This window comes from Chinchilla lanigera, unplaced genomic scaffold (assembly GCF_000276665.1).
Source record: "Chinchilla lanigera isolate Chin_1 unplaced genomic scaffold, ChiLan1.0 scaffold00042, whole genome shotgun sequence".
NCBI classification, from domain to species: domain Eukaryota; kingdom Metazoa; phylum Chordata; class Mammalia; order Rodentia; family Chinchillidae; genus Chinchilla; species Chinchilla lanigera.
Window position 1 is genome coordinate 7,783,151 of NW_004955443.1, and position 27,895 is coordinate 7,811,045.

Below are 27,895 nucleotides of genomic sequence, written 5' to 3' on the forward strand. Positions count from 1 at the left end.
AGCATGCTGAGGCTGAACTGTACTACTGAGCTCCACTCCCAGCCCCCCTTTTCTGTTTTTAAAGTGAGAAATGCGTCTACGATATTGAGAGGAGCTTCTGACAGTCAGATTCTGTCGTTTTTATGAGGGTCCCTGGGAGGAGTTACCAAAAGGGGAAAGGACAGGTAACACTCTCCAAGGCGACACTTGCAGTTTGTGTCTGGTGCCACCCGGGAGAAGGAGCGTCAGGGCAGAGCCTGAGAGTCACAAAATGCACAGGAATTGAATGCTGGGGTGGGAACAAGAGTGCCTGCTAGAGGGCACACGGCCTCGTGTCAAATAGCACAGAAGGAGTAATACCGAAAAGTTCCTGAAAATCAATGGATAACAATGGATGCATATTACCATTACTACTAATTTAAGTTAAGCAAGGTATCAATAATAAAACTTTGCTTTTTATCTCTTACAAGGACTTTCCCAAGATCACCTGCAACTAGTGCTCTAACCCTACTTTCCCATACAGCTTCCCAGTGTTCTGCGCAGTCACCTGCGATGTGCTTCCTCATGAACACAAACAAACCTGTTGGTACATGGTTCTTTCCAGCTTCTCTTTTAATGCTGTGTTTTCAGATTTAATTACAGTACATGTGCCATTTTGTAATCTGCTGTAGTATGCTTTTTCCACTTAATGTATAGACCTTTTCCTCTTACTGGAGTAAGTTTATTTTTCATTGTAAAAGCAGTATATTTCCATCAGAAAAAAAAAGTTTTGGGCTGTGTGTGTGTGTGTGTGTGTGTGTGTGTGTGTGTGTTTGTCAGTTGGTCAGTCTGATGGAATTGAACCCAGGGACACTACCACTGAGCCATGTCTCCAGCTATTTTTGAGACAGGGCTTGCTCAGTTGTCTGGGTGGGATTTGGATTTGTGATTCTCCTGCCTTACCGTCTCAAAAATGCTGGGGAGTACAGGTGTAGGCTACCGTGTCTGGCTGGCTGGCTGGCTTTCCTTGTCTTTTTTCTTTTCTTTAAGACAGGGTCTTGGCAGGCATGGTTGTGCACACCTGTAATCACAGCACTGAGGAGGCTGAGGCAGGAGGATGGGCACAAGTTCGATCCAGCCTGGGCTACAAAATGAATTTGAGGCCATCCTGGACTACATAGTGAGACCCTGTCTCAAAAAACAGGATCTTGCTGTGCTACCTGGGGCTGGTCCTGCACTCCTGGGCTCTTGCCTCAGCCTGTCACATTGCTGGAACTGCAGGCACATGCCACCATGCCTGTCAGCCGCAGAGTGTATTCTAAAGCTAATGGTTCAGTTTTCATGGTCACACAGTCTACTTTAAAATTCACTTGTAATTATAGATAATTAAAGATTTGTAGCTTGAGTCAGATATTGACTCTGAGAAAATTAACACTGTACACTTTAATTATATGTAGAAGTTCATTCTGAGATGGAGGAGGAGCAAGACGTGTTTAGTCTTTGCTGGATTCTGCTTCATAGTTATCTGCTCATCTTCTTTGCCCAGTTGTTTGGTTTTCATAGATGACTGGTTTCAAAAATACAGGATTGGAGCCACCCAGAGGTGCTCATAGACCCCACCCCTTGCATTGTTTCCTTAGACTGAGTCATTTTTAGGGTCCCTTGCTCTACCTTCCAGGTCCAGTTTCCTAGAGACCAGAACTGAGAATATTCAACCCTTTTTGAGGTATCCTTTTCCTGTCCTCGGTGGGCTAGCATATAAGAAGGAGCCAAATCTCTAGAAATACTGCTAGCAAAAGTTGGTTCTGCTATATCTACTGTTACTAGACAGTATGGTGTTCTTTCGGTTAATATACTGTAGCTTCTTATTTAGTAGTATTTGAGTTTTGTTTTGTTTCATTTTGTTTTTTGAGACAGGGTCTTGCTGTGTAGTACAGGCTGGCCTGGGCTCACTGTGTAGTCCAGGCTGGCCTCAAGCTCATGGAGAGCCTCCTGCCTCAGCCTCAGTTGTAGTTTGTTTTTTTTTTTCCAAGACAGTGTCTCACTTTGTAGGTTCCACTTGCTTATTTCTCCACTGTGAAATTATCTTTCCTTTCTGTGTGGTGTTGCTTAGGAGTGAGTCACTAAGTCTGTGCGACACTCAGGGTAAGAATAGGAGGTTAAGCCTGATTTGGGCAGGGTGGGAGAATCTACTTTTACTATTTGGAATTATTTTTAGGAAGATTTGCCCGTGGAAAACTTGCGTCTTTCTCTTTACCCCTTCACTCAAATTGATAAAGCCTTTAAGTGCAGGCCCTTAAGCCTAGAGTTTTCATTTTTAGTACTGTTTTACAAAACTCCCAACTGAGGTTGTTACAGTATCATTTTAAAAATTGGAAATGTTGGAGTACTTACTCTGTAATAAAGGAATGCAAAAATTATTCATTTGTATTTTATGGTATTATATAACCATTAAAAAGAATGAAATAGGGCTGGGATTGTAGCTCAGTGGCACAGTACCTGCCTGGCATGTGCAAGGTCATGAGTTCAGTTCCCGGCACCCAAAAAAAAAGAATGAAGTAAGCAGGGCATGGTGGTGCATGCCTGTAATCCCAGCATTTGGGAGGCTGAGGCAGGGGGATCGCCGTGAGTTCAAGACTAGCCTGGGCTGCAAAGTGAGCTCAAGATCAGCCTGTACTGCATAGTGAGACCCTGTCTCAAAAAGACACACACAAAAAAAAAAAGAGAGAAAAAAGAAACAGGAGGACTTAACTGATTTATTGTTGCCACATCTGCCAGGAAAGGTCATGTTAGCTGCAAAAGAGGGAAGAAATGAGCTAGGCATAGGGGAATTGCTTATCGCCTTCTCCACGTGCAGAGTACGTCATTTCACAACCTGTCCTGGCCATGAGTGGTTTAGGCATGGATGGCTTTGAGATCTTTAGAAATGTGTACTTAGTTTACCCTTAATGCCCTGTAAAGTCACTATAAGTGCTGTCGTTTAATATACCTGGAGTCAGGTTGCTGTTATAAGTATTAATTAGGAAAATGCTCACATAAATGTCACAGAAAATCTAGAAATACAGAAACATTGAGAAGCATAAGAACTCTTCAGTCCCTGTCGTCCGGCTTCATTATGAACTCGTAGCCCGTTCCATTTACCTGAATCTGTGTCTGCTTTCCTCAGTGCCCTGATGTGGATCACTGTTTTGCTGTGGGGGGATTAAACCCAGGGCCTCGTGAATGCTGGGCATGTGCTCTGCTGCTTAGCTACGTTTCCAGCCCCCTCAGAATTATTTTTAATTTTGAGTGTTTTCATTGCATATTCATGGTTTCATGATTTAGGACTCTGGTGACTTACTGACTTTTTTTTGGAGACAGGGTCTTGCTTTATAGTGCAGGCCGGCCTTGAACTCACTATGTAGCTCAGGTTGGCCTTGAACTTGCTACGATCCTCCATCCTCACCTATGCGCTGGGAGCAGAGACTTGTGCCACCGCGCCTGGCTCCTGTGGTGCATTTTTAGGAAACAAATAGTAATGCTAGTTGTCTTCAGAGTTCAAGCTCATGACTTTGATGTTAGAACCATTCTCTAAAATTAGGAATATAAGCCCGGCATGGTAGCGCACGCCTGTAATCCCAGCACTTGGGAGGCTAAGGCAGGAGGATCGTTGTGAGTTCGAGACCAGCCTGGGCTACAAAGTGAGCTCAAGGCCAGTCTGCGCTGCATAGCGAGACCTTGTCTCAAAAAGACAAATAAATAAATAAATAAATAAATAAATAAATAAATAAAATAAAATTAGGAATATAGAGGAAGTGAGCAATTCTATGAAACAGGAAAGGCAAAAGTGTTGTTTTAAATTACTTCCTATCAGAGACCTCTTTGAAGTGGATTTGCCAGAGTTGTGATGCAGTGACCTGTTGTGGCCCGTCCAGGACAAGCGGCTTCCTAGTACTCCGGAGGTTGCAGGCGTTCCATGCGGGGCAGGCTTGGGTGAAGGTTGTTTTTGCTCAGGGCTTTAGCTGCTGGTGTACATTGGCCACTTGCTCTGGGTTCTAATCGATGGGGTCCGTTCTGTTATTCTTTTTCATCCTGTTATTCTTTAAACTGATTTTAAAATGGAAACTGTTAACTGAAAACTTAGTAATACTTAAAAAGAGCCCAAGTTTACACAAGGAAAGTTCCACAGAAGCATAGCTTCATTTACTGGAGGCTAATCAAGGTGGGAGTATAATTTAAAACTGTAGTTCATTTACATGTTCCAGCATATATAGCTACAGAGAAGATAAACATTGTCACGGATTCAGTAAATATTTACTCAGTGAGTGCCGGGGCCAAAGCAGTGAGGGAGGCGTTCGAGGTGAGTGACTAAGAGGTTTCTGTTCTTAAACTGTGTTCTGGGGAGAGGAGGTGCGATCTCATTTTCTTAACCAAACGGATTAAAAAGAGACTTGAAAACAGCTGTGTTTTTAAAGAACAAGTCTAACATTTTCTTGTTCAGAGGCTACACAAGTGGCTAAGTATTGAGCATTTTGGTATTTGCATTTTTTTTAAAGTCTTGGTAAAGTACTTTTAAATTTTAACCAGTGCGTCATTGGCCCAGTGGGGTACAGATGGGGAGGGTGATGGACCAGTGTTGTGAGTGGACATTTAATTCTGTCCACACCAGCACAGTCCCAGCCCTGTTGAGAAATAGGGTTGCAAGGGTGAATTTTTCTCTCCTTTTTTTGCCTTTTCGAGACAGGGTCTCGCTATACAGTTCAGGCTGGCCTTGAGCCCACTTTGTAGCCCGGGCTGGTCTCGAACTTGCAACGATCCTCCTGCCTCAGCCTCCTGAGTGCTGGGATTACAGGCATGCGCCACCACGCCCGGCTTACTTTTAAAGATAGTTTATAGTCACTTGCAGGGTTTTCTGTGTTGGATATGTATGCCCAGTTTACTAATAGGCTAATCCATTAAACAGAAAACATATGGGACACAGAGTGGCCTCAGATAAGAGCATGAGCTGGTCATCATTCGTATATGGTGCTTCCTAGCTGGTGGGGTCCCTAGCACCTCCATCCCTTCTCTCCATCGCCCTCCTTCCCGTGTCTTCCCTTCCCTCTTAATGGGAGGATACTGGATGGAAGGTGGATTCGCCCTAACTGGTCAGCTACTTGATTTCACCTCAGTATATCGCAGGTAATTCCCCAAATCTCCAGTGGGAATCTAATTCTTTCTAGCAGCTGTGGAGACTGAGGCAGGAGGATCATAAGTTCCAGCCCACTTTGGACAACTTAGGAACAGTGCAACCCTGTCTCAAGGAAGTGGGGCTGGTAATAGAGCTCGATGTGGAGACCCTGAGTTCAGTCGCCAGTGTAGGGGGCAGGGGAGACAGTATGCAGCCTTGGTTCCTGACCCTCTGTTGTCACTTCACCACATTCCCCCTGCGCTTTGGCCTGAAAATTCCTCTGGGTAATTGGTTCAGTCAAAGTGCTGACTTCATTTGTTTTCCCAGTCTCTAAGGGGTCTTCATCATAAATGGGGCCAGTTAATAGCGTCTGAAGACATCTGCATTTATAGGCAATTGATCTAATGGCAGAAGGGGTAGCCATTCGTAGATTCATAATTAATCTGATGAATTCATATTTCATAGTGGATTGATAGTACATTCATAGGTACTGTATAGATCATTAATAAATATGAATATACATAGTTAAGAGAACTGTTAAGAACCTATACAATATATGAATTTTTCATAGCTCAAGAGAAAGTAACCAAATAGGAGTCTTATATTATGTTTCCCTTCCTCATAGATTTAAACAGTCAAGTAAAATCAAAGTGGGAAATCATGGCAGAAGGAGGATTCGATCCCTGCGAGTGTGTTTGCTCCCATGAACATTCGATGAGAAGGCTGATCAACCTGGTAAGAAGAATAGCGTGGTCTTGATAGAACCGATCTGTATTCCTTCTGTCCTGTTTTCCCGAGACTGTTAGTTACTAGAGGATTCTCATCTGATGGTCACTAAAAAAGTATTTTGTAATAAAATTCCACAGTGGGTTAAGTCATAAAGTATTTGCCAGCCTTCTTTTATTGTAGATAAAAGCCAACTACTATTTTTATATAGATTTGTTTGTTTTTCTGGTACCGGGAATCGAACTCACGACCTCACACTTGCCAGGCAGGCGCTGTGCCGCTGAGCTAAATCCCCAGCCTCTATTTTTATATAGATTTATGTTGATAAAATTTGCCATCATTGCACCTTGAGAACATAATTTTGAGGGAAATGAATGGGACACATTTTTAAATACCACATTGTTTCTGTTGTGTGAGCACCCAAATGGTGAGTAGGACCAAAATGGACGATAGATACTGGAAAGTGGGAAAACATGTTGAAGGGGAAGGGGAGTAAGGATAAAAAAATAAAAAAGCATGGAAAGAAAACGATAGAAACAAAGTTTTGTAAAGGGAGAGAGGAAGAAAGATTGAAAGGAAGGGAAGAGGATGGGAAAAGAAGAAATGAAGATTATTATGTACAGGTGTAAATTCCCTGTGATGCATGTGATCATTATGTATGTCTAAAGTGTACCAATAAAGTTAATTTTTAAAAATTTGCCGTCAGCCTGGCACGGTGGCTCATGCCTATAATCCCAGTACTTGGGAGGCTGAGGCGGAAGGATTAGCACAAGGTCAAGGCCCTAGCCTGGGCTGCAAAGTGAGTTCAAGGCCAGCCTGAACTGCATAGTGAGACCTTGTCTCAAAAAAAAACCCCGAATTTTGCTATCGTGGGTAGAAAATACATTTGTGTACAGCTTTCTCTGCTCTATATTAGTACTACTGAGTTGTTTTTAGTAGCATGGAGCTTGTTTGCTTGCTAAAGCACTGCTTTCACTTCAGATCATTTTCCAACATCAGGCACAATAGTGAAGATCTTAGTGTTTCCAAAAGTAAATAAAGTGCTTGACAAAGGTAGTTTTGTTGTTTTTTTTGAGACAGGGTCTTGTCATGTAACTTAGGCTGGGCTTGAACTCAGTGTGTAGCTCAGACTGACCTTGAACTCACCAATCCTCCTGCGTCAGCCTCCCGAGTGCGGGGATTACAGGCATGCACTACCATGCCTGGCTTGATAAAGGTAGACTTCTGAACAACAGTTTTTGGGTACTCTCATTGAATGAATTATAGTCAGATTTAAATTGTAAGAGGGTTTTTAAGATTTAGGTGGTTTATAAGCCTAAATATTACACACTATACTTTTTAGTGCAAACTTAGAAAAATTTGGCCATTACTAGCAATAAAGTACCCACCCCCAGTGTTAGGAATTGATCCCAGGGCCTTGCACATGCTAGGCAAGTGCTCTACACCCTAAGTATTATACTTCCAGCCAGAGTACGTTGTATTAATCATTATAATAATGATTTGTTGTTTTAAAAGCACTTTTAGATAGGAATATGTTTGAATGGGCCGCTTAATAAAATCAGGCAAAACATTTGTTCAAATATTTAAATTGTTGGTAATTCATAAACAAGTTTTCAGTAGACTCATTGTTTCTGTATAGAATGATTGGAAGTGTGGATTGTGTGTGTGTGTGTGTGTGTGTGTGTGTGTGTGTCTTTTTGAAACAGGGTCTCTCTATGCAGTTCAGGCTAACCCGAGTGCTGGGATTACACTATGCACCACCAACCCAGCTTCTTTTTCTTTTTATGGTTAGCACTAGGTATTGAATCCACCAGGGCCTTGGTATTCAACCATATCCATAGCCCTTTTTAAAATATTGAGACAGGGTGTTGTTAAATTGCTGAGTTGAGCAGGCTGGGCATGAACTTTTGATTCTCCTGTCTCAGCCTCCCAGAGTGCTGGGATTATAGATGTACACCACCATGCCCAGCCTGGAAGTGTGTTTTTTTGTGAATGATACCTTTTAGGGTCAGCATACATTAAGATTTAATGATCCTAAAGAATGCCTCAAAGGGAAAAGGATAAAATATATACTTAGAAGTTAAATTAGACTCTTCAGGATATAGAAACACAGTATAATGAGAATATTATATCTCTGGAACTTGATGTAAATATGGATGAGTCTCAGGAGAGAATCTGTTTTGTTTTGTTCTTGTTTTTGAGACTAGCTCTTGCTGTGTTGCCAGCAAGAGCTGGTTCAAGGCTAACTGTGAACTTGATATGCTCCTGTCTCAGCCTCTTGAGTAGCTGCTATTATAAGCACATATCGCCACACCTGGCCCCGGAGAGAATATTTTTTAAAAATATTTCTTCTGTTTGCTTCACTTTGCTTTTTTTTTTGGTTGGTTGGTTGGTTGATTAATGTTTTGAGACAGAGTCTTTTTGTTCTGTTTTGTTTTGTTTTTTGAGACGAGGTCTTGCTATGTAGGTCAGGCTGACCTTGAATTCACTTTGTAGTCCAGGCTGTCCTCAAACTCATAGCAGTCCTCCTGCCTCAGCCTCTAGAGACAGGGTCTTGCAATGTAGTTCAGACTGGCTTTAAAGGGCCAGGGATATAGCTCAGTGGCACAAGCACCTGCCTGGCAAATGCAAGGCCCTAAGTTCGAGTCCCGGTACCAAAAAAAAAAAAAAAAAAGAACACTGTCCAGACTGGCTTTAAACTCACAGTGTAGACCAGGCTGACCTTGCATTTGCAGCAATCCTCCTGCCTCAGCCTCCTGAGTGCTGGGATTACAGGGGTGCATCATCAGGCCCAGCAGTTTTGCAGTTTTAAAAATTGTTACCTTTTTTACTGTCCCAGGAATCAAACTTAGGGCCTTTTGCATGCTAAGCAAGTGTTCTACCACTGAGCTACACTTCTAGCCTCTCAAGTCTAAATTTAAACAAACCTAAGTCCAAACACCTTTAAAAGCACTGATAATAGGAACAAAAAATAGGTATGTGTCACTGTGTCAGGCTTAAGCCCTGATTGATTGATTGATTGATTTTACTGGATATTGAACCCTGGGCCTTCTCACTGAGCTATAGCTTGAGCTCTTTTTTTTTAATTTCTTAAATCTTAAGACAGGGGCTTGCTGAGTCACTACATTGCCCCGGCTGGTTTGAACCTCACAGTGATAGGATTACAGGCATGTGCCACTGTGCCCACCTCAGTTTCTTATTTTGAAACGGGTTCTCGCTACATTTCCCAGGCTGTCCTTGAACTTGCCGTCCTCCTCCCTTAGCCTCCAGAGTACAGGTTTGTCCCACCATGCTTAGTTTAGCCATACTTTTTATGATTCCCCTGTCCTTTCTGTTCTCTTAACCTACGCAGACTGTCAGGAAAGCTGTTCTGTGGACTGTATGTGTGTGCATGCAGGAGCCTGTGTCCTCAGAGCAGATTATATTCATTTGTGTTAATAGATTGTTTGTGGCAATCTGGTTTGAGGTACTTTGGAATTATATGAAAATAACTTCTTATTTTATAAGTCCTTTAAAACTTCATTTCAGGCGCCTGGCGTGGTGGCGCACACCTGTAATCCCAGCACTCGGAAGGCTGAGGCAGGAGGATCCTTGTGAGTTCGAGATCAGCCTGAGCTGCAAAGTGAGCTCAAGGCCAACCTGAACTGCATAGCAAGACCTTGTCTCAAAAAGACAAAAAATAAAATAAATAAAACTTCACATTTTTAGTTTATGCTGCATTTTTCCCCCCCTTAAACATGGTCTCACTATTCAGTTCAGGCTGACCTTGAACTCACTGTGTAGCCCAAGCTGCCTCTGAACTTGTGTCAGTTCCCCTGCCTCAGTCTTCCTAGTGCTGGGATTGCAGGTGTTCATTATGTTTTTTACCTCATGTAATAAAATCATGTTTTCTTGCACGTCATGATATAATCAGTTCCTATGAATTTTTAAAATTTTTGATTTTTATCAGTACACATGTAATGATCACGTTATTCTTGGAGAGTTAGTACACGTACATTACGCATCTTAATTTTTTTTGTCTCCTTCCCCTTCCTTGCCTCTCCCCTCACTCAGTGTAAGAGTTTAAAGTACAAATACCAAGTAGAGACTAAGTGAAGAAGTTTTTAATGGTTGTGTGCAGTTAGCTCGTTACTTGTGTGCTGGGCTCTGGTTTAGTTTGCCTACGGTAGATAGAGATGGGCTTTTCTACTAGGATTTGATCATTAGTTTCTTTTCGTAAGTAATAAAGTATATGATAGGCTATAAGTTATGTAAAGCAGTACTATAAATAAATTATATAGACAGTACTGTGCACAGATCTTTTTTTTTATGTTGCTTTTAATAAAGTTGGATTTATTCACAATTTAAATTATTTCCTGTTTTAGCAATGATGTCAGTTAAGGTTCTTCATGATAAGTAATAGAAGTTGTTCTTGTAGCTGATCGAGAGGCTATTGTGTGGTCACACTGGTGAACCCAGATGGAAAGTAAGTAGGATCACAGCGAGGGTCAGTGGTCAAAATAAGAGGCAAAGTCAGGTCCGCAGCACTAACTGGCCGGGAGGCCCGTGCGCCTGGACTCCGGGCCCGCGTACGCTCTGTTGATGCGTCGCCTTGTGGGTCACTGACAGCCGCCGTAAACTTGCCAAGTGCATAATTCACCTTCTTCCACTGCCCCCGGTCTCGCCCTTCTTTCAGTCTTCCGGACCCTCTTCCGTGCTCTGCTTGGTCAGGGCAGTAAACTTCTGTCATCTCTTACTGTCTTCATTCAGTCTCATCTGATGTAGAAATTCATCTTTTTGACTCAACTTAAAAATAGACCCAGAATCCAGGAGTTTCACACACTCCAGTCCAGCATTAGGGTCTGACTTGCCGTCATCTTTTGCCCAGGTTACTGCCCTTGGCCTCCTTCGGGGACGTCTTGCTTCTGCCCTCTTGCTGTCCTGTACCGCCGTCAGTTTAGTCTCATCACAGCCACTGAGGCGATTCAGTTGAAATATGTTCCTCACCTGCTGAAAGTCCTCTAGTGTTTCCCATGGCACTCAGTGGACAAGCTGCACTTACAGAGGCCCATGCGATGTGTCCGCTTCCACTCTCCCCTTTACACACTTTCATGTTAAGACTACCTGTGTTTCCCAAGTTCTGAAGAAAAATTAATACCAGTCCCACATTTTGTGTTTAAACTGTCAAATCAAGGCATCCTTAAAACTTTTACCCAAACGGAGCATAGTAAGCCGGGTGTCGTGGCACATGCCTATAATCCCAGCACTCGGGAGGCTGAGGCAGGAGGATCGTTGCGAGTTCAAGACCAGCCTGGGCTACAAAGTGAGCTCAAGGCCAGCCTGAACTGCATATCGAGACCTTGTCTCAAAAAGACCAAAAAAAAAAAAAAAACAAGCATGGTAGCGCAGGCCTATAACCCCAGCATTCAAGAGGGTGAGGCAGGAGGATCACTGCAAGTTTGAGGCCAGCATGGACTACTTAGTGAATTCAAGACCAGCCTCAACTACACAGCAAATCCTGTCTCAAAAAACAAATTTTTGGGGGGCTGGGGATTTAGCTCAGCGGCAAAGCGCCTGCCTGGCAAGCGCAAGGTCATGAGTTCGGTTCCCGGTACTGGAGAAAAACCAAAAAAAAAAAAAACAAATTTTTTTTTTAACTTCTTTAATCTCAAACTGGGTGTGATGAGGCACACCTGTAAACCCAGCTATTCTGGAGGATATGGCAGGAGGATCAGAAGCTTGAGCCCAGTCTGGGCAACTTAGCGAGGCCCTATCCTAAAGTAAAAAAGGCTGGGGATGCAGTGTCTTACTTCTTTCCTTGTTGCTAGGACAAGATACCTACTAGTATCCAAAGTTAAAGAAGGAAAGGCTTATTTAGCCCACAGTTTGTATTTCAGTTCTTAGTCGGCGGGCTCCAAGGCAGGGTGGCATGGCAGAAGGGCATCACAGAGAGAACAATTCATGGTGGGCGAAGGCAGCAAAGCGTCGAAGTAGCAGAGAAGCAGCAAGCAACAAGCAGTGACCCTCTCTTTCTGTCCCTTATATCCTTGTTTTTTTTTTTTTGGATCTTTTGAGGCAGGGTCTTGCTATGCAGTTTAGGCTGGCCTTGAGCTCACTTTGTAGCCCAGGCTGGCCTCGAACTTGCAACATTCTTCCTGCCTCAGCCCCCCGAGCGCTGGGATTACAGGCATGCACCACCACGCCCGGCCTGTCCCTTATATCCTGTCCAGGTACCCATTCTTAGGGCAGGTAGCCCTCACACCTCAAGTCTCAGCACCACACACCCTAGATCCAGTCACCTCCACAAAGGCCCACCTGTGACCACACGAGCCTTGGGAGATGTCCAGACACAGCCATAGCATGCAGTTTAACACGAAGGCCCTTGATTTGGTTCCCTATATCAGGGTGAAAAAAAAAACTTCAAGTACTCTTGTATAGGAAATTAACTAGAGAATGAGCCGGGGTTTTTTTTTACCAAAATGAAAATGTCAAAAGGAAAGAAGACTAAGATTTAGTGTATAGATATCAGAAAATGCAGCGCTTGAGAGAGGCAAAGTAGGGGGCTGGGGATTTAGCTCAGCGGCACAGCGCCTGCCTGGCAAGCACAAGGTCATGAGTTCAATTCCTGGTACCAGAAAAAAACCAATCCCCCTCCTCACCCCCGCCGAAAAAAAGAGAGAGAGGCAAAGTACTTCCCAGCATAGCAGTGACGGGAGATCCCGGGGCAGCTGTGCTTGAGGACTACAGCACAGCTGGCTGTGTGGGGAAGGGGAGGCTTTTTCAAAAAGACCACTCAGTGGAGTTGTGAGCCTGGACTCCTTGTGATCAAGATAACTGAAGACAGGTTATGAAAAGCCACAGAAAACCCAGTAAATGTAGGCCAGGTATGGTGGCGCACGCCTGTAATCCCAGGACTCGGGAGGCTGAGGCAGAAGGATCACTGTGAGTCCGAGGCCAACCTGCACTACATAGTGAGACCTTGCCTCAAAAACAAACAAACAAACAAAAAAAAAAAAATAATTATCATTTACTACATAGTTGAATTCTGAAGACCATTTACATGGTTCTCATGTGCAAAATGAGATTGAACTAAACAACTTCATTTTATTAGGTGATGGGAAGAGTCTACATGTAAAGTGAGATCGGAGAAAAAAAACTAGATCTTCATATTGCATACTGTGCATATATGCGTGTTGCTTAACACTGAAATCCAAGTACAATAAAAGGAATATTTACGTACAAAAGGCCTGGGAGCAAGCACTAAAATAATCAGTTAAATGGTGAAAGCGGTTGCCCAGAGAGGGAAATGGGTAGGAAGGGATGAGGAACCACTGCTTCTCAGAGCAAAGCTGGTATGGCCGTTGGAGTCTGCATCGTGTACACGAGGAACACACAGCTACCAAAGCTCTCCACGGTCCGCAGTCCGCGCGGGAAGTAGGGTTCTGTTGAGCGGCGGCATCCACGGTGCATTTCTCCCGCTCTTTGGGATATGAGGGACCAGTTTAGACACCTGCTGCCAGGAGAGGCACTTGCTTGGAAAAGCAGAAGGTAGCGTGTGGGCAGGGCCCTCGTCTGGCTGGGAAGGGCCGGAAGGGAAGCCGAGGTAACCCCAGAGCTTGGCAGTGGTTGTAAACAGGAAAGAGAAGAAAGAATGCCTGGCTCCAAGTGAAGTGTGTCAGAAAGTCTTAGAACGCGCCCTCTGTGCTTGCGCTGAGAGGAGCCCTACCTGCCTGCAGTCTCCCTTGGTTAAAGAAGCTATTTGTATACCCAACTCTTCATTGCCGTAGTCCTTCACCCATAAAGGTGAACAGAAAAACACGCACAGCAGTTGAAGAAAACAGCATTGGAGTGTTCTCGGGAACAGCTGCAGTAGAAAGCAGGATAACGTTTCTTGTTTTCTTCTCTTCCCTTACCCTTTGAGGCAGAGTCTCAGTCGGTATCCCAGGCTGGCCTTCACCTCATGGCAGTCTTCCTACCACAGCCTTCCGAGTGCTGGGATTATACGGTGTGCCACCAGGCCTGGCAAAATTGATCCTTTTAATCTGAAAAGTTATTGCCAGGGTTGGTACACCCTGTGGCAGCATTCGGGGGCTGAACAGGAGGATCATTGTGAGTTCCAGGCCAGCCTGAGTTACAGAGCGAAACCTTGTCTCAAAAAGACAAAACAAACACACAAACAAATATGAAAAATTATTATGAATGTGTTCTACATGCAGGCACATACGTGTTTGTTGAGGTAGTCTTAAATGCCATCAGCAACATGCTTTTCTAAAATGGTGGAAGATTTTTAGTAGTTTTAAATAAGCCTATAGTTTTCCTTGTCTTAAGTGCTAAAATCGAGTTAAATTCCTTGAAAAGTCTCTAAAGTAAAACCATTTTTAGGGGCTGGGGATTTAGCTCAGTGGCACAGCGCCTGCCTGGCAAGCGCGAGGTTGTGAGTTCGATTCCCAGTACCGGGAAAAACAAAAACAAAAAAATATATATGTAAAACTATATTTAAAACACTTGGTTTAAAAACACTATGAAATGTATTTACAATATAGTCCCAGGTGAATGTCTAACATGGTATTTGAAAGTCATGTGTCGTTCAAGCCAATCACAGCAACAATAAATCTACTTCCTAGATATCCAGAATGTCCTAGCACTTGGTACTGATGCATTTGAGAACTTTAGTACGGGAGAGTTAGGGTTAAAAAAAGAAAAGAAACCCAAATACGCTTATGAAGACAAGCAAGAAGAAAGCAGCACAGTTAATTAAAAGAAAAAAGCATAAAGTAAAATAATTGTTACGTAGAAGTGGGTTGTATTCCCTATGAAGAGAGATTGAAATTTTAAAATACTGTTTACAGGGAACACAACTACTGAAAACATCTATCAGCAAAACATGACAGAACAAATGGAAAAGACTGCCCAGAAATATGTGACACTCTTAATCTCAGACAAAATACGATTCACAGTCAAACCAGCTGGGCGGGATGGTACACACCTGTAATCCCAGCTACTCTGGGATTGTAAATTCAAGGCCAGCCTGAATAATTTAGTGAGACTGTGCTTCAAAATTCAAAACAAAACAAAACTGGAAATGTAGTGCAGTGATAGTGCTGAGGCAAAAAGATTGTAAAATTGAGCCCAGCATGGGGAATTTAGCTAGATTTTTTTCAGAACTTAAAAATTTTTTAAAGGGGCTGAGAATACATATATAGTTCAGTGTGAAGGCCCTGTATTAGATTACTAGTTACCCCCACACCCTGGCCCCGCAAAAAGAAACAAAAAATAGGATCTATCAAGAGAAGCTAGGCACAGTAGCGTATACCTGTAATCCAAGCTACTAAGGAGGCTGAGGCAGGAGGATAGCAAGTTTGAAGCCAGCCTGGGCAATTCAGCGAGACTGTCTCAAAATAAAAATAATATAGCTCAGTGGCTCCTGGGTTCAATTCCTAATGTGGACTGGGGGTGGGTGAGGCCATGTAAAAACTTCTATGTCTTGAACAAGACTGTAAAAATTATTAGATATATAATGCAAAGCTGGGATTTTTTTTCCGTGTTTTGGAGAGGTAAGTAGTAGAGGATGAACTCAAGGCCTTTGTACTGAGCAGCATCCCCAGCCCTTTTAAAAGTTCTTGCATTTTGAGACAGGGTCTCACTGTCACTAAATTGCCTGGATTGAGTTCAAACTTGTGATCTTCCTGGCTTAGCATTCCAGAGCGTTGGGATTACAGCTGTGTGCCACCCCCCTGGTGAGAACCTGATCCAGCACTCTAGAATCATCAGAGAAGCGCTGGAGAACGCTAGACAGAAGCCGTGGCGGTGTGTGTGCGGGTCGGTACTGCACCTGTCTGAACGGAAAGGAGGACACCTGAGACAGTGGGTCCCACGGGGAGGGACTGAGGGCCTCACCCAGGAACCCCAGCTGTCAGAGCTGACGTTTCCTTTCCAGCTGAGGGGGCTGAGGCGCAGTGGTTCGGTTACTAACTCAGGCACTGGCGCTGACTGCAGACTGCAGAGCTGTGCAGCCCTGGCAGTTTCGTGGCAGGCGCTGTGTCATCTGTCTGCTGTCGTGTTCTCCTCTGCTGTGTTGGTCTCCTCCTAGTGCCTTAAAACTGTGATCGAGGATGGGTGGGGTAGAAGGAGCAGGAGGGAACCTCACTGTATTTTAACATTTGGGAACTGTGTAATTGCACTAACCAACCTAAAATAATACTTTATAATAGCATGTTTTAAATATACTATTATGTAATAGGATAAGCATTATAATAGTATAGTGGTATGTAACTAATGACTAAAAACTAATGACTGTGGAAGGAGTGGGAAAAGTGTCTGACCCTTAAGGTTTTATGGATGCAAACAGCAGTTCAGATTGATCTTTATCTCTGTGTCATTCATTGGTGCTTATGTAACTTTTTTTTAGCTTTTCTTTTCTTTTTGGGCTTTTTTTTTTTTTTGGTTTTTCTCTGGTACCGGGAACCGAACTCACGACCTAGTGCTTGCCAGGCAGGCGCTTTGCCGCTGAGCTAAATCCCCAGCCCCTCTTTTTGGGCTTTTTGAGACAGGGTCTCGGTATGCAGTACAGGCTGGCCTTGAGCTCACTTTGTAGCCCAGGCTGGTCTTGAACTCGTAATGATCCTCCTGCCTCAGCCTCCCAAGTGCTGGGAGTGCTTATGTAACTTTTAGCACAGAGGGTTTGAGCCGAGTGTGGTGGCGCATGTGTGTAATTCTAGCACTTGAGAGGCTGAGGCAGGAGGATCACTATGAGTTCAAGGCCAGCCTGAACTGTGTAGTGAGACCCTGTCTCAAACACCCGTCCCTCCCAAAAAGAAAAACAAACAAAAAGAATATAAACCTGTTGTTCATTTGTATTTGTCTTGGAGAGCAAATGGCTCTTCTTCTTCCCTCCCTTCGCTTCCATCAGCTTTTTATAGCAGTGGGAGTTGAACCCCTGGCTCCACATGTGCTGGGCAGGCGCTTCACTGCCGAGCCACATCCCCAGCCCTTAAGCCTCTCAAGTAGCTTGACTACAGGTGTACAGCACCAAGCCTGGCTCATCCATTCTATTATCTGTCTGCAGTACAGATTGTGAACAAATGACCATTTCTTGTTGATGGCAGGAGTGTTTTAAAGTCGGGTTTACCAACTCACTGTGTAGTTCAAGGTGTTGTGACTATAGTACAAAGAATGCCCATTTGGGGGCGCTCGTGGCAAGGCTTCCCTGATGAGCGTGCGCCCTTCCTCTGATTTAATCATACTGAGCTCCGTGAGCACTGGATTGTTTCTAGTGCACTCGGACTTTGCCAGGTACGTGTACACTTGTTTGCTTCAGGAATAATTAGAAACAGTAGAAGGCAGAGCTGTTACCTCACACCGTACACATTTTTCTTTCCTACTCTAATACTTCAATTAGTTTCAAAGCTTGTTAAATATTGTCTAAAAGGACCCAACAAGGTAGATAAGCATAGATGTACAGCAAATCCTTTTCAGTTAAAATCAAATTTCCTTATCATGTTGCGTATAATTGTGTTTTATTTGCTATGGGACCATGCCCAGTGATACAAAGATTTTTAGTCACCCAGTAGCAGAACATCCCTACATATGAAGAAAAACACCAGAGCGCCGAACCACAACGTAATCATAAATTATTCTTTTAAGTTGTCTAGTATTCTTTTAAAAAAATTCATTCCTTCACAACCGTGAAAACAACCTGGGGGATAAAGCCTTTTCTGTTTCTGTTAAAATAATTTGTTAAAAAAAAAAATCAGAATTATTAGAATTGTTCTGGTTTCACTCTCTTGGTCTTCTGTGTATCTCAGGCTGGCCCAGACTCCCAGTGACCCTCCAGCTCCGGTCTCCTAGTGCTGGGATTGCGGGCGTGCGCCTACTACTACCCTTTTACCTATCTCCTCCTCCTGTTCTCTCTGTCTCTTGATACACAGTCCCTTCCATTGATATGTATTCTAGAGAGAACAGATTTAGAAATGTGAATTTGATGTACTATGGTTTTTCCTCTTTTCTTGTATAACCTAAGTTTTGGAATGTAGGTAAGCCTCTTATTAAAAATTTCTTTTAAATTATTGAGTTCTGCATGTCAGTTCTTAATCTTAGTGTAACTGATATTACAGCAACTTTAATTTGCTGAAATCTCTGTATTACTGTATTAGAAGCATTTGGTCTGTGTGCTCAGATTCCTCTTTCTAGGTCTGAAGGCCATGTGAATTGTGACTGATGTCTAGTATATCTCAATAAGTCACGTTAAGATCTACTGGACCTCCTCTGTAAAAAAAAAAAAAAAAAAAAAAGTATATTTTTGTTTGTTTGTTTTTGTACCGGAAATTGAACTCAGGACCTTGTGCTTGCCAGGCAGGTGCTTATGCCACTGAGCTATATCCCCAGCCCCAAAAATGTATGTTTGAAGTTCCTTGAGAAGCCTCTTTACCCAGCAAATGTACTTTTGCTAGGTATGTTTTTAAAATTTACTAAAATACTTAATTATTTATATAATATGAATATTTTCTTTGAAAAAAATCATTCCATTAAAAGTAGATTAGCCAGATGTAGTGGCTCACATTTATAATCCCAGCATTTGGGAGGCTGAGGCAGGAGGAATGCCATGAGTTTGAGGCCAGCATGGGCTACATAGTGAATTCAAAGCCAACCTGAAGTACATAGTGAGACCCTGCCTCAGAAAACATCAATCAATCAATCAATAATTAATAATGAAAGTAGACTAATCTCCCTACCCACTTCTCCCTAAGTGGCATATTCCCTGCTTTCCTAGGTGAATTTGGTAAATATCTTTCCAGCTTTTTCTAACACATGTTTTTAGATACTATGATATATCAATATTTCCTCTAATTTAATGATAATATTTAGCATTTTCTATATTGTTATGAAGGTGTCATTCTATTCAGGGTGTCAGGTCCTGAGAACCAGGTACCGATAGATGAATATAAAAGTAACAAAAAAAGAAAACCAAGACAGGCAAAATTGTGGGATCAAGGGGCTTACAGCCTCTCGTACTGCAGCCCCAATTAGCAATTTCAGTAACTCTTTATTCAGAAAGAACAAAAGAAGCAGCAGTGCAAATGGGAGGATCTCAACCAATTTAGCAAGGACGATAAATAAGACTTGACTAATTAGCCATCATGTTACATTCCGTAGGGGATATCTCAGCAAAGCATTTGGTGTTGACACTGGGGCTTTCAATACTTTTGCTAGACTTCCTCCAGAACCCAACAATCATGGCTTGGTCAGGCCTGAGGCAATACACAAAAGAGTAACTAAAGAATGTCCTTCTCCACATGAAAGCTTTTTAATCATGTGATTAACTTTTGGGTTTTATTTTAGTCAAAGGGAATTCTAGTGGATTCTTTTTTTTTTTTTTTTTTTTTGAGCCAGGGTCTTACTGGCCTTGAACTCATTGTGGAGCTCAGGCTGACCTCAAACTTACAGTGATCCTCCTGCCTCAGCCTCCTGAGTGCTGGCATTACAGGTGTGTGCCACCACAGCTGGCCCTAGTGGATCCATTTCCTGTTTTAATTTTTTTTATCTATATCTTTGAACTCCCTTTATAGCCCAGGCTGGCCTTGAACTCAGAGCAGTCCTCGAGAGTGCTGGGATACAGCCGCCACGCCCAGCATCCTGCTGGTTCTTGTGATATCCTCAGACCATCTTTTTTATTGTCCTCTTCTGAAATACTTGGCGTTTTTTTGCTAGTCTTTTCTGCAATTTGTCCTCTGTTCCATCTTTGCAGGCCACAGCTTTATTGGTGCTTCCTTTCTGGTGAAATTAAAACATTTTAAATCACTCTTGTGGGCTCTGTGTTCTTGATTTTCCACATAAATTTGGCTAAAGGCCCTCAACAGTAGCCATGCCACCTCCTCAGCACTAGACTGTTTTGAAATCTCTTCTGGCAGATTAATTAGCCCACTGCCCTTAGTCTCGGTCTCAGGCAGTCTCCAGGTGTGAGTGAAATGCAGACAAGCTTTCCGCCAGAGCACAACACACACAATCTTCAGTCCAGCCACCGCTGCAGCCCTTTGTCCCTGCAGAAACCTCCTGAGTCTGGTCTTTTTTTTTTTTTTTTTTTTTTCCCTTGGCACAGGGAATTGAACTCAGGACCTTGTGCTTGCTGGGCAGACGCTTATGTCACTGAGGTATATCCCCGGCCCTGAGTCTGGTCTCCACTGGCAGCATTTCTATCAGCATTCTGGTCTTCTGGGCTCTGACCAGAGTCTCCCATCAAGTTTGGCTTATAGCATTCCAGGGCTGCTTGTTCAACCAGCATCTCCAGACCTTTCCAAACTCTTCTCATAAGCCAATTGCAAAGGCTCCCGAACCACACAGTCAGGTACAGTCACAGCAACAACCCCACTGTAGTACCAAAGTCTGTCTTATTGCTGAGACAAAATAGCCAATTTTTGGTTGTTGTTTTTTTTTTGAGACAGGGTCTTTTCAGTTCAGGCTGGCCTTGAGCTCACTTTGTAGCCCAGGCTGGTCTTGAACTCACAACGATTCTCCTGCCTCAGCCTCCCGAGTGCTGGGACTACAGGGGTGTGCCACCATACCTGGCTGTAACACCCAAAATTAAAAGGAGGAGAGGTTTATTTCGGCTCACATAATCAGCTGGCTCGGGGGCTGGAGATTTAGCTCAGTGGTAAAGTGCCTGCCTGGCAGGCGCAAGGTCGTGAGTTCGGTTCCCAGTACTGGAGAAAAAACAAAAAACAAACAAACAAACAAACAAACAAATCAGCTGGCTCCCAGCCAAGGTGACGAGACAGAAGAGTGTCACAGTGAAGAAATAATCCTTGGCAAAGCAGGGCAGGCAGAAGGCAGCAAAGTAGCAGCAGCAGAAGTGGAAGCTGTAGCAGCAACAGCAAGCCTTCTTTCTGCCCCTTTTATTTCATCTAGGGTAGGGCACCTTGTTCCCAGCCACACATCCTTAATGCAAGCGTCACACGCCCTAGATCCAGCCTCCCCCAGAAAGCCTGTGAAGGCCTGGGGGGACATGGAGACACAAGCAGTAACCTAGGAATAGGCAGAGACTTCATCAACAAAATCAGGATCACACAGGAAATATTAGAATCAACAAATGAAGTCACATCAAATTAAAAATCTTTTGCACAGCAGAAGAAACTACTGAGTGAAGAGACAACCCGCAGAATTGGCAAAGGTTTTTACCAGCTACCCCTCAGGCAAAAAGGACTGATAGCTAAGGGTCTCAAAAAATCAGATCTCCCAGATTTAAAGACCCAGTCCAAAAATGGGCCAGGAGTGGTGGTGCGCACCTGTAATCCCAGAACTCTTGAGCCTAAGGTGGGAGGATTGCTGCAAGTTTGAGGGCAGCCTGGGCTACAAAGTGAGTTCAAAGCCAGCCTGAACTGCATAGTGAGACCCTGTCTCAAAAAGAAAAAAAAAAAAAAAAAGACTTAAAAGCGTCATACCATACCGCAGTGATACATATATACTCCTGTTTATAGCAGCACAATTTATGTTAACTAAATCTTAAAACAGTTCAGATGCCCATCAGCAGATGAATGGATAAAGAAAATGTGTTTATATACAGTGGAGTACTACTATGCCACAAAGAAGGATAAACTTGGGTCATTTGTAGGAAAATGGATGCACCTCAGGACCATACTCTTAAGTGAAGTAAATTGGGTACACACGTTGAAATAGTGCATTATTTCTCTTGTGTGAGAAACCAAGGGGTAAATAAGGAGCAAAATGGAGGATAGATACGAGAAAGTAGAACAAGGAGGGGTGGAGAAAGGGAAGGAAGAGGAAAGAAGTTTAAAAAAGAATTAAAGGAAAAATGGAAACAGCTTTTATAAGTGGGGAAGGAAGGTCAAAGGAGCGTGAGGGGATGGAAGAAAGAGGAATTAAGGTGCATCCTATGCAGGCACCAATTGTCTACCATGAGCGTGAGCAGACTCGCAGGTCGGCAGCGCTGCTCCCGAACCTTGAACACCAGCACCTCTCAGTGCCTAGTGTTGCAGCCCTTGCGGCTCCCTCCCACCCTGCCTCCCCACTTGGCAGCCAGGGCTTGTGGCACGCTCAGTAGCTTTCTGGAGCTCTGCAGCCCTCCCCGCTCCTCTCCTCAGCTGTGCCTATGCAGGTCTGTTAGGTCCCTGGAGCAGCTGAGTAGCTCTGCGCCTGCTTATGAATTGAGTATAGATGGGGGCTTGTGGGTGTAGCTCATCTGTAGAGCACTTGGCTGGCCTGTGCCAGGCTCTAGGTTCAATCCCCAGGTCCAAAACATAAAAATAAGGGATGGGGAGGCAGCTCAGTGCTGGAGCCCTTCCTACCATGAATGAAGCCCGGAGTTCAATTCCCAGTACCAAAAGAAAACAGTAAAGACAAAGATCACAGTACTGATTCGATTCCCGGTACTGGAAAAAAACAAAACGATAAATTTGTGCCAGGTGTAGTAAAGATGCACATCTGTTTTGGTTTTTTGGGGGTTTTTTGGAACAGGGAATCAAACTCAGGACCTTGCGCTTGCCAGGCAGGCGCTTATGCCACCGAGCTATATCCCCGGCAAGATGCACATCTATAATCCCAGCACTCAGAAGGCTGAGGCAGGAAGAGTACCGTGAGTTTAAAGCCAGCGTGGGCTGCGTCATGAATGCAAGGCCAGCCTGAACTATGTAACAAGACTCTGTCTCAGAAAGCATCATCATGATTGTAATAAAAGAACATGGTCAGGAGCCCCTAAATCATCAGGACCTGCTGCTACCCTTGATGAGATGTCCCAAAGACCTGCTGCAGCTCGGTCTGAGATGAAGTTGCTGCACTTCAGCTCCTGAGGAGTAATTCCTCTCATTCCCTATTTTGTGTATGTGTGTGTGTGTGTGGGGGGTGACTCCCGTTTCCCTTCCTCAGAGCTGAAAGGGCTCTCACCTGCACAGCAGGACGCTGACGGCTGTGTCTTCTGATGAAAGCCCTGGTTTCACTCTCACTCTTCTTGAAAAGTTCACTTAGGAATCAATACAGCTTCCACATCATACTAATATAATTTCTCTGTGTACCAACTGCGTACGTGAAATAGGTTTATAGAAACTCACGTAGCAGGACAGATCATGTCACTGTTTTTGCTTTTTAATGTAGTCCCACAGAGAGGCCTGTTCCTCTCGGTGATGCGTAAGGAAGAGAGAGCTCCTTCATGCTGAGGGAGAGCGTGGCCTTGTTGGTCTTCAAAGACTGTTTACTGGGGCTGGGGATTTAGCTCAGCGGCAAAAGCGCCTGCCTGGCAAGCGCAAGGTCATGAGTTCGGTTCCCGGTACCGGAGAAAAACAAAACAAAAAAAACAAAACAAAAAAAAAACAAAGACTGTTTACTGAGTAACCATACAGCACCAGGCATTTTCACTTTGCACTCCATTTGCTTCCGTTAGTGTCTATAGTACAGAAGGTCATTGCAATTAATAATATTATTGTTACACTTTCTTTTTTTGGGCCAGGCTCTCTGTGCAGTTTAGGTTGGCTTTGAACTCACATGGAGCCCAGGCTGCCCATGAACTCATGATGATCCTCCTGCCGCAGCCTCCCGAGTGATGGGATTACTTATTTACAAAATTATTTATTCACTCCTTATTTACAAATGCTCAAAATGCAGATTCTTACTTGGTAGGAATGGTTGTAAGGGTAAATAAAATAATGAGTTAGGGGGGCTGGGGATTTAGCTCAGCGGCAAAGCGCCTGCCTGGCAAGCGCAAGGTCGTGAGTTCGGTTCCCGGTACCGGAGAAAAACCAAAAAAAAAAAAAAAATGAGTTAGGAGGCAGGCACAGTGGTGCACACCTGTAATCCCAGCACTCGAGAGGCTGAAGCAGGAGGATTGTTGTGAGTTCAAGACCAGTCTGTGCTACAAAGTGAGCTCAAGGCCAGCCTGAACTACGTAGCAAGACCCTGGTCTCAAAAGACAAAAAAAAAAAAATTAGAATTCTTTGAGGAGTACTTAACCCCTCACAAGTTTCCAATAAATATTTGCTACATTAATTGCAGAGACTGAACCCTAGCTCTTTTTTTTTTTTTTTTTTTTGGTATGGGGAATCAAACTCAGGACCTTGTACTTGGCAGGCAGGCACTTATACCACTGAACTATATCCCCAGCCCAGAATCCCAGCTCTTTGTACTGAGCTACATACTCAGTACCCTCCCCTTTTTTATGTTGAGACGGTCTGGATAAATCATTGAGTTGTTCAGGCTAGACTTAGATTTGTGATCCTTCTGCCTCAGCCTCCCAGAGTGCTAGAATTACAGATGTGCACTCCATGCCTGGCTAAGTATATATTTTAAGAGTAGAAAAGACTGTCAACAGTGATAATAGTGCCAGGTGTGGTAGCACATGCCTTTGCCTGTAATCCCAGCACTCAGAGGAGGCTGAGGCAGGGGGAGTGTTGTGAGTTCGAGGCCAGTCAGTCTGCACTACAAAACCAGTGATAATAGTATTAGAGTGGATTAATCCACATTAATTTCTGGGTATCCTATAGTTTTTTAAATACTGTAAGTAAATTTTATTTATTTATTTATTTTTTTGGTCTTTTTTGAGACAGGGTCTCGCTATGTAGTTCAGCCTGGCCTTGAGCTTACTTTGTAGCCCAGGCTGGTCTCGAATTCACAAAGGTCCTCCTGCCTCAGCCTCCTGAGTGCTGGGATTACAGGTGTGTGCCACCACGCCCAGCATAAACTTATTTGTTAAAATGTAGATCTATTTTTTGTTTGTTTGTTTTGGTACTGGGAATTGAACTCAGGACCTTGCACTTGCCAGGCAGGCGCTTATGCCGCTGAGCTATATCCCCGGCCCTTGTAAGTAAATTTTAAATCATTTGTCATGAGTAGTTTTAACATAATATGTAAATTTTAGTATGTAGATACATATATATATGTATACATGTTATTCATTTACTCTTTTTTCCCATTTACTTATTTTTGAGACAAGGTCTCTGTATGTACTTGAGGCTGAGCCCGACACAGTGGCACATGCGTATAATTGTAGCAGTCCAACCAGCCTAGGCTATATAGTTCAAGGCCAGCCTGAACTACATAGCAAGACCCTGCCTGAAAGAACAACAGCAACAGAAAAGTATAGTTCAGAATGGCCTCAAACTTGAACTCACTATAGTTTTCTTGCTTCAGTCTCTCAAGTGCTGGGATTACAAGGATATACCATCACATCTGCTATAAAATATATCTATATCTTAGCTGAGCATGGTTGTGTGCACCTGTAATCTAGCCCTGTGGGAGGCTGAGGCAGGAAGATGAATAAATCCACAGTAGGAAACTTTGATAAGTAGCAAAACCCCATCTCAAAAAAAAAAAAAAAAGGCTGGGAATGTAGCTAAAATCAAAGGGCCTGACTTGAATACCAGCTACTGCCAAGGGCCAGGGATATAGCTCAGTGGCACAAGTGCCTGCCTGGCAAGCACAAGGTCCGCAGTTCGATTCCCAGTAGCAAAAAAATATGTAAGAAAAAAAATTAATATATATATATATATATATAAAATAGATATACATCCCACACACATACTTATGTCAAGTATTATGTAATGAGAAATTTCCCATTTCACAGTGATGAAACAGAGGTATCTATTTTTTATATGTGTGTTGTAGAGTTGAAGATGGACAAAAAAGGATGTAGCTCAGTGGCAGAGCACTCCTGGGTTTGATCCCCTTACTAAGAAAAAAATCCCCCCCCTCCCTCCTTACTGTGCTGGGATCCAATCTAGGACCCTGTGTACCCTACCACTGAAGTATGTTCCCACCCAAGACAAGATCTTTTTTTTTTTTTTTGAGACAGGGTCTTACTCTGTAGTTCAGGCTGGCCTTGAACCCACTGTGCAGTCCAGAACTTGCAATACCCTCCTGCCTCAACCTCCGGAGTACTGGAATTATAGGCATGTGCCTCCATGCCCTGCTGTCTTTCTAACATTTATTGCTTAAATCTGATAGCTCACTTTGCTTTCTTCTTCACTGCAGCTGCGGCAGTCGCAGTCCTACTGCATCGATACAGAATGCCTTCAGGAACGTAAGTACCAGCAGGACATCAGAGGGTTGGCCTTGGGGTGGAATCAGAGGCTGAGTGTTTGCTCTTGAAGGAAATGGCTCAGTAATGTATTTGATACTTAAATATTTCATTTTTTTAAATTAAAATTTGTTTTTACCTGCTTTAGAAACAAACCATGTCATTGAAGAACATTATAAAATCACAGATACGACAGTAAAAACTTACAGCACACTGCAGGATGAGCAGTGTTGAACACCCTGGTATATACCCTCCCAGTCTGTTTTCTTGGTCAATGTATTGGTAGCAGGGCACGGTGGGCTACCTGGAGCAGCTGGCTCGAAACCTCCCCCCCGTCTGGCGGCTCAGGAACTTCTTCTGGGGGGCGGCGATCTCTCCTAGGTGTGGAGGCTCTAGGGGCTGTGGAATGCATTCCCTTGGCTCCGCCTTAGCATTCCCAGAAGAGTGCAGTGGTGAGGAGGTTTCTCCAGACAGCTTTTGGGCAGAGGTGATGGTCAGGTTTGAATCGGAACAGGAAGGTAAATCCTGCGTGGTAAATGTAGCTGAGACTTGGTGCCCCTTATGTGACACATCCGCTCTCATGATACTGAGGAACAGCTTGAAGGATGCCTGGAGGGATCCTGTGCGTTTAAGCCAGATTGTGAGAAGGAAAGTACGAGAGCTGGGCGTGGTGGTGTGCGCCCAGAATCCCAGTCCTGTGGCTGAGGCAGAGGCAGGAGAGCTACCAGTCTGACCTACATAGTAGTTCCAGGCCAGCCTAAACTAGGTAGTGAGACCTTGGCTCAAAAAAATAAAGTATAGCTTTGACAGGATGGTGTTATCTGGCACAATGAGATTTATTTTTAAAATTTTTTTAAAAAACATTTTTTGCAGTTCGAAGGATAGAAGTTAGGGCCTCATGCGTGTTAGGCAAGTGCTCCGCCCCTGAGCTGCACCCCAGCCCACGACTAGGTTTCATGTGCACTTACAGAAATAGACTCACTTTGGTTTGTTTTTCACAGCTGTATTATAAATAGACTTGTGTATCTTAAAAATATTTATTGGACTAGGGGTGTAGCTCAGTAGTAGAGCACTTGCCCGGCACACACACACACAGGCTCCCATTCCCAGCACCACCAGAAACCAAAACGTGTTGACTGAATAGTAATAATTCACTGTGGGGATGCACCAGTATTTAATGATTCCTTTTTTGTTGGAATCTTAGGTTGCTGAGATATTTTTTGCTATTTTTGAACAAATACTCTTTGTATGCACATGACAGGAAGAAAAACAATTTTTTCTCAGTCCTGATAGTTTTTAGCTAAGACATCTATAACAGAAAGCAAATCAATGGGAGGACAACAAGCCAGCTTCTTAATGTGTGTGGTACATATCATGCCCAGCATGCATGAGGCCCTAAGTTCTGTCCCCAGAACTGCAAAACATAAAATTCTTTAAAGGATTAAAAATAAATCTAGCCAGGTATGGTGGCACATGCCCATAATCCCAGCACTTGGGAGGCTGGGGCAGGAGGATTGTGGTGAGTTCAAGGCCAGCCTGGGCTAACTAGGGAGTTCAAGGTCAGCCTGAACTATATAGCAAGACCGTGTCTCAAAAGTAAATAGATAACTCACTCATTCTAATTTTTCCTGTCAAGTAATTCAAAAACAGCAGCTCAGACCTATCCTCCTGCCTTAGTGTGTACAATCAAGAGCAGTAAATATGAGAGAGTGGCCAAACTTAAAGGAAAAGAAGGTTAGGCTTCCAAGCTAGGACAGTGTGGAAGGGGTAACCTGTTCTCAGATGCCCCAGGTGCGCTGTGTGCTGAGAGGAGGGACAAAACTGCTTTTGGTGGAGTGCTTAGATCCTGCCTTTAGGCAGAAAAGTGGGGAGAGTTACAGGAAGAACTTTTGCTTCATTTGATTTTTCATAATTGCCTTTTTTTTTTATTTTAAAGAATAAAACAAGGATAACATAATAATAGGGGGGACTTAGCAAATTACAGACAAAATGGTAGGAAATTATCAATGGTTATCATTTTACATATTATTGTCTACAAAATAGTTTCTCAGGAAAACAAATAGACAAAT

General features: G+C 43.5%; 1 protein-coding gene across 1 annotated transcript in view; it reads left to right on the forward strand.

Moving 5' to 3' along the window:
• The window catches only part of Smim14 (small integral membrane protein 14), a 65,786-nt gene that overhangs the window by 20,391 nt on the left and 17,500 nt on the right, over window positions 1–27,895 (forward strand). Inside the window, exons 2-3 of the mRNA XM_005391976.2 lie at window positions 5,733–5,842; window positions 25,781–25,829. Of these exons, the coding sequence (XP_005392033.1) occupies window positions 5,768–5,842; window positions 25,781–25,829 (124 nt within the window). The 5' untranslated portion in view covers window positions 5,733–5,767. The remainder of the gene's footprint in view (window positions 1–5,732; window positions 5,843–25,780; window positions 25,830–27,895) is intronic.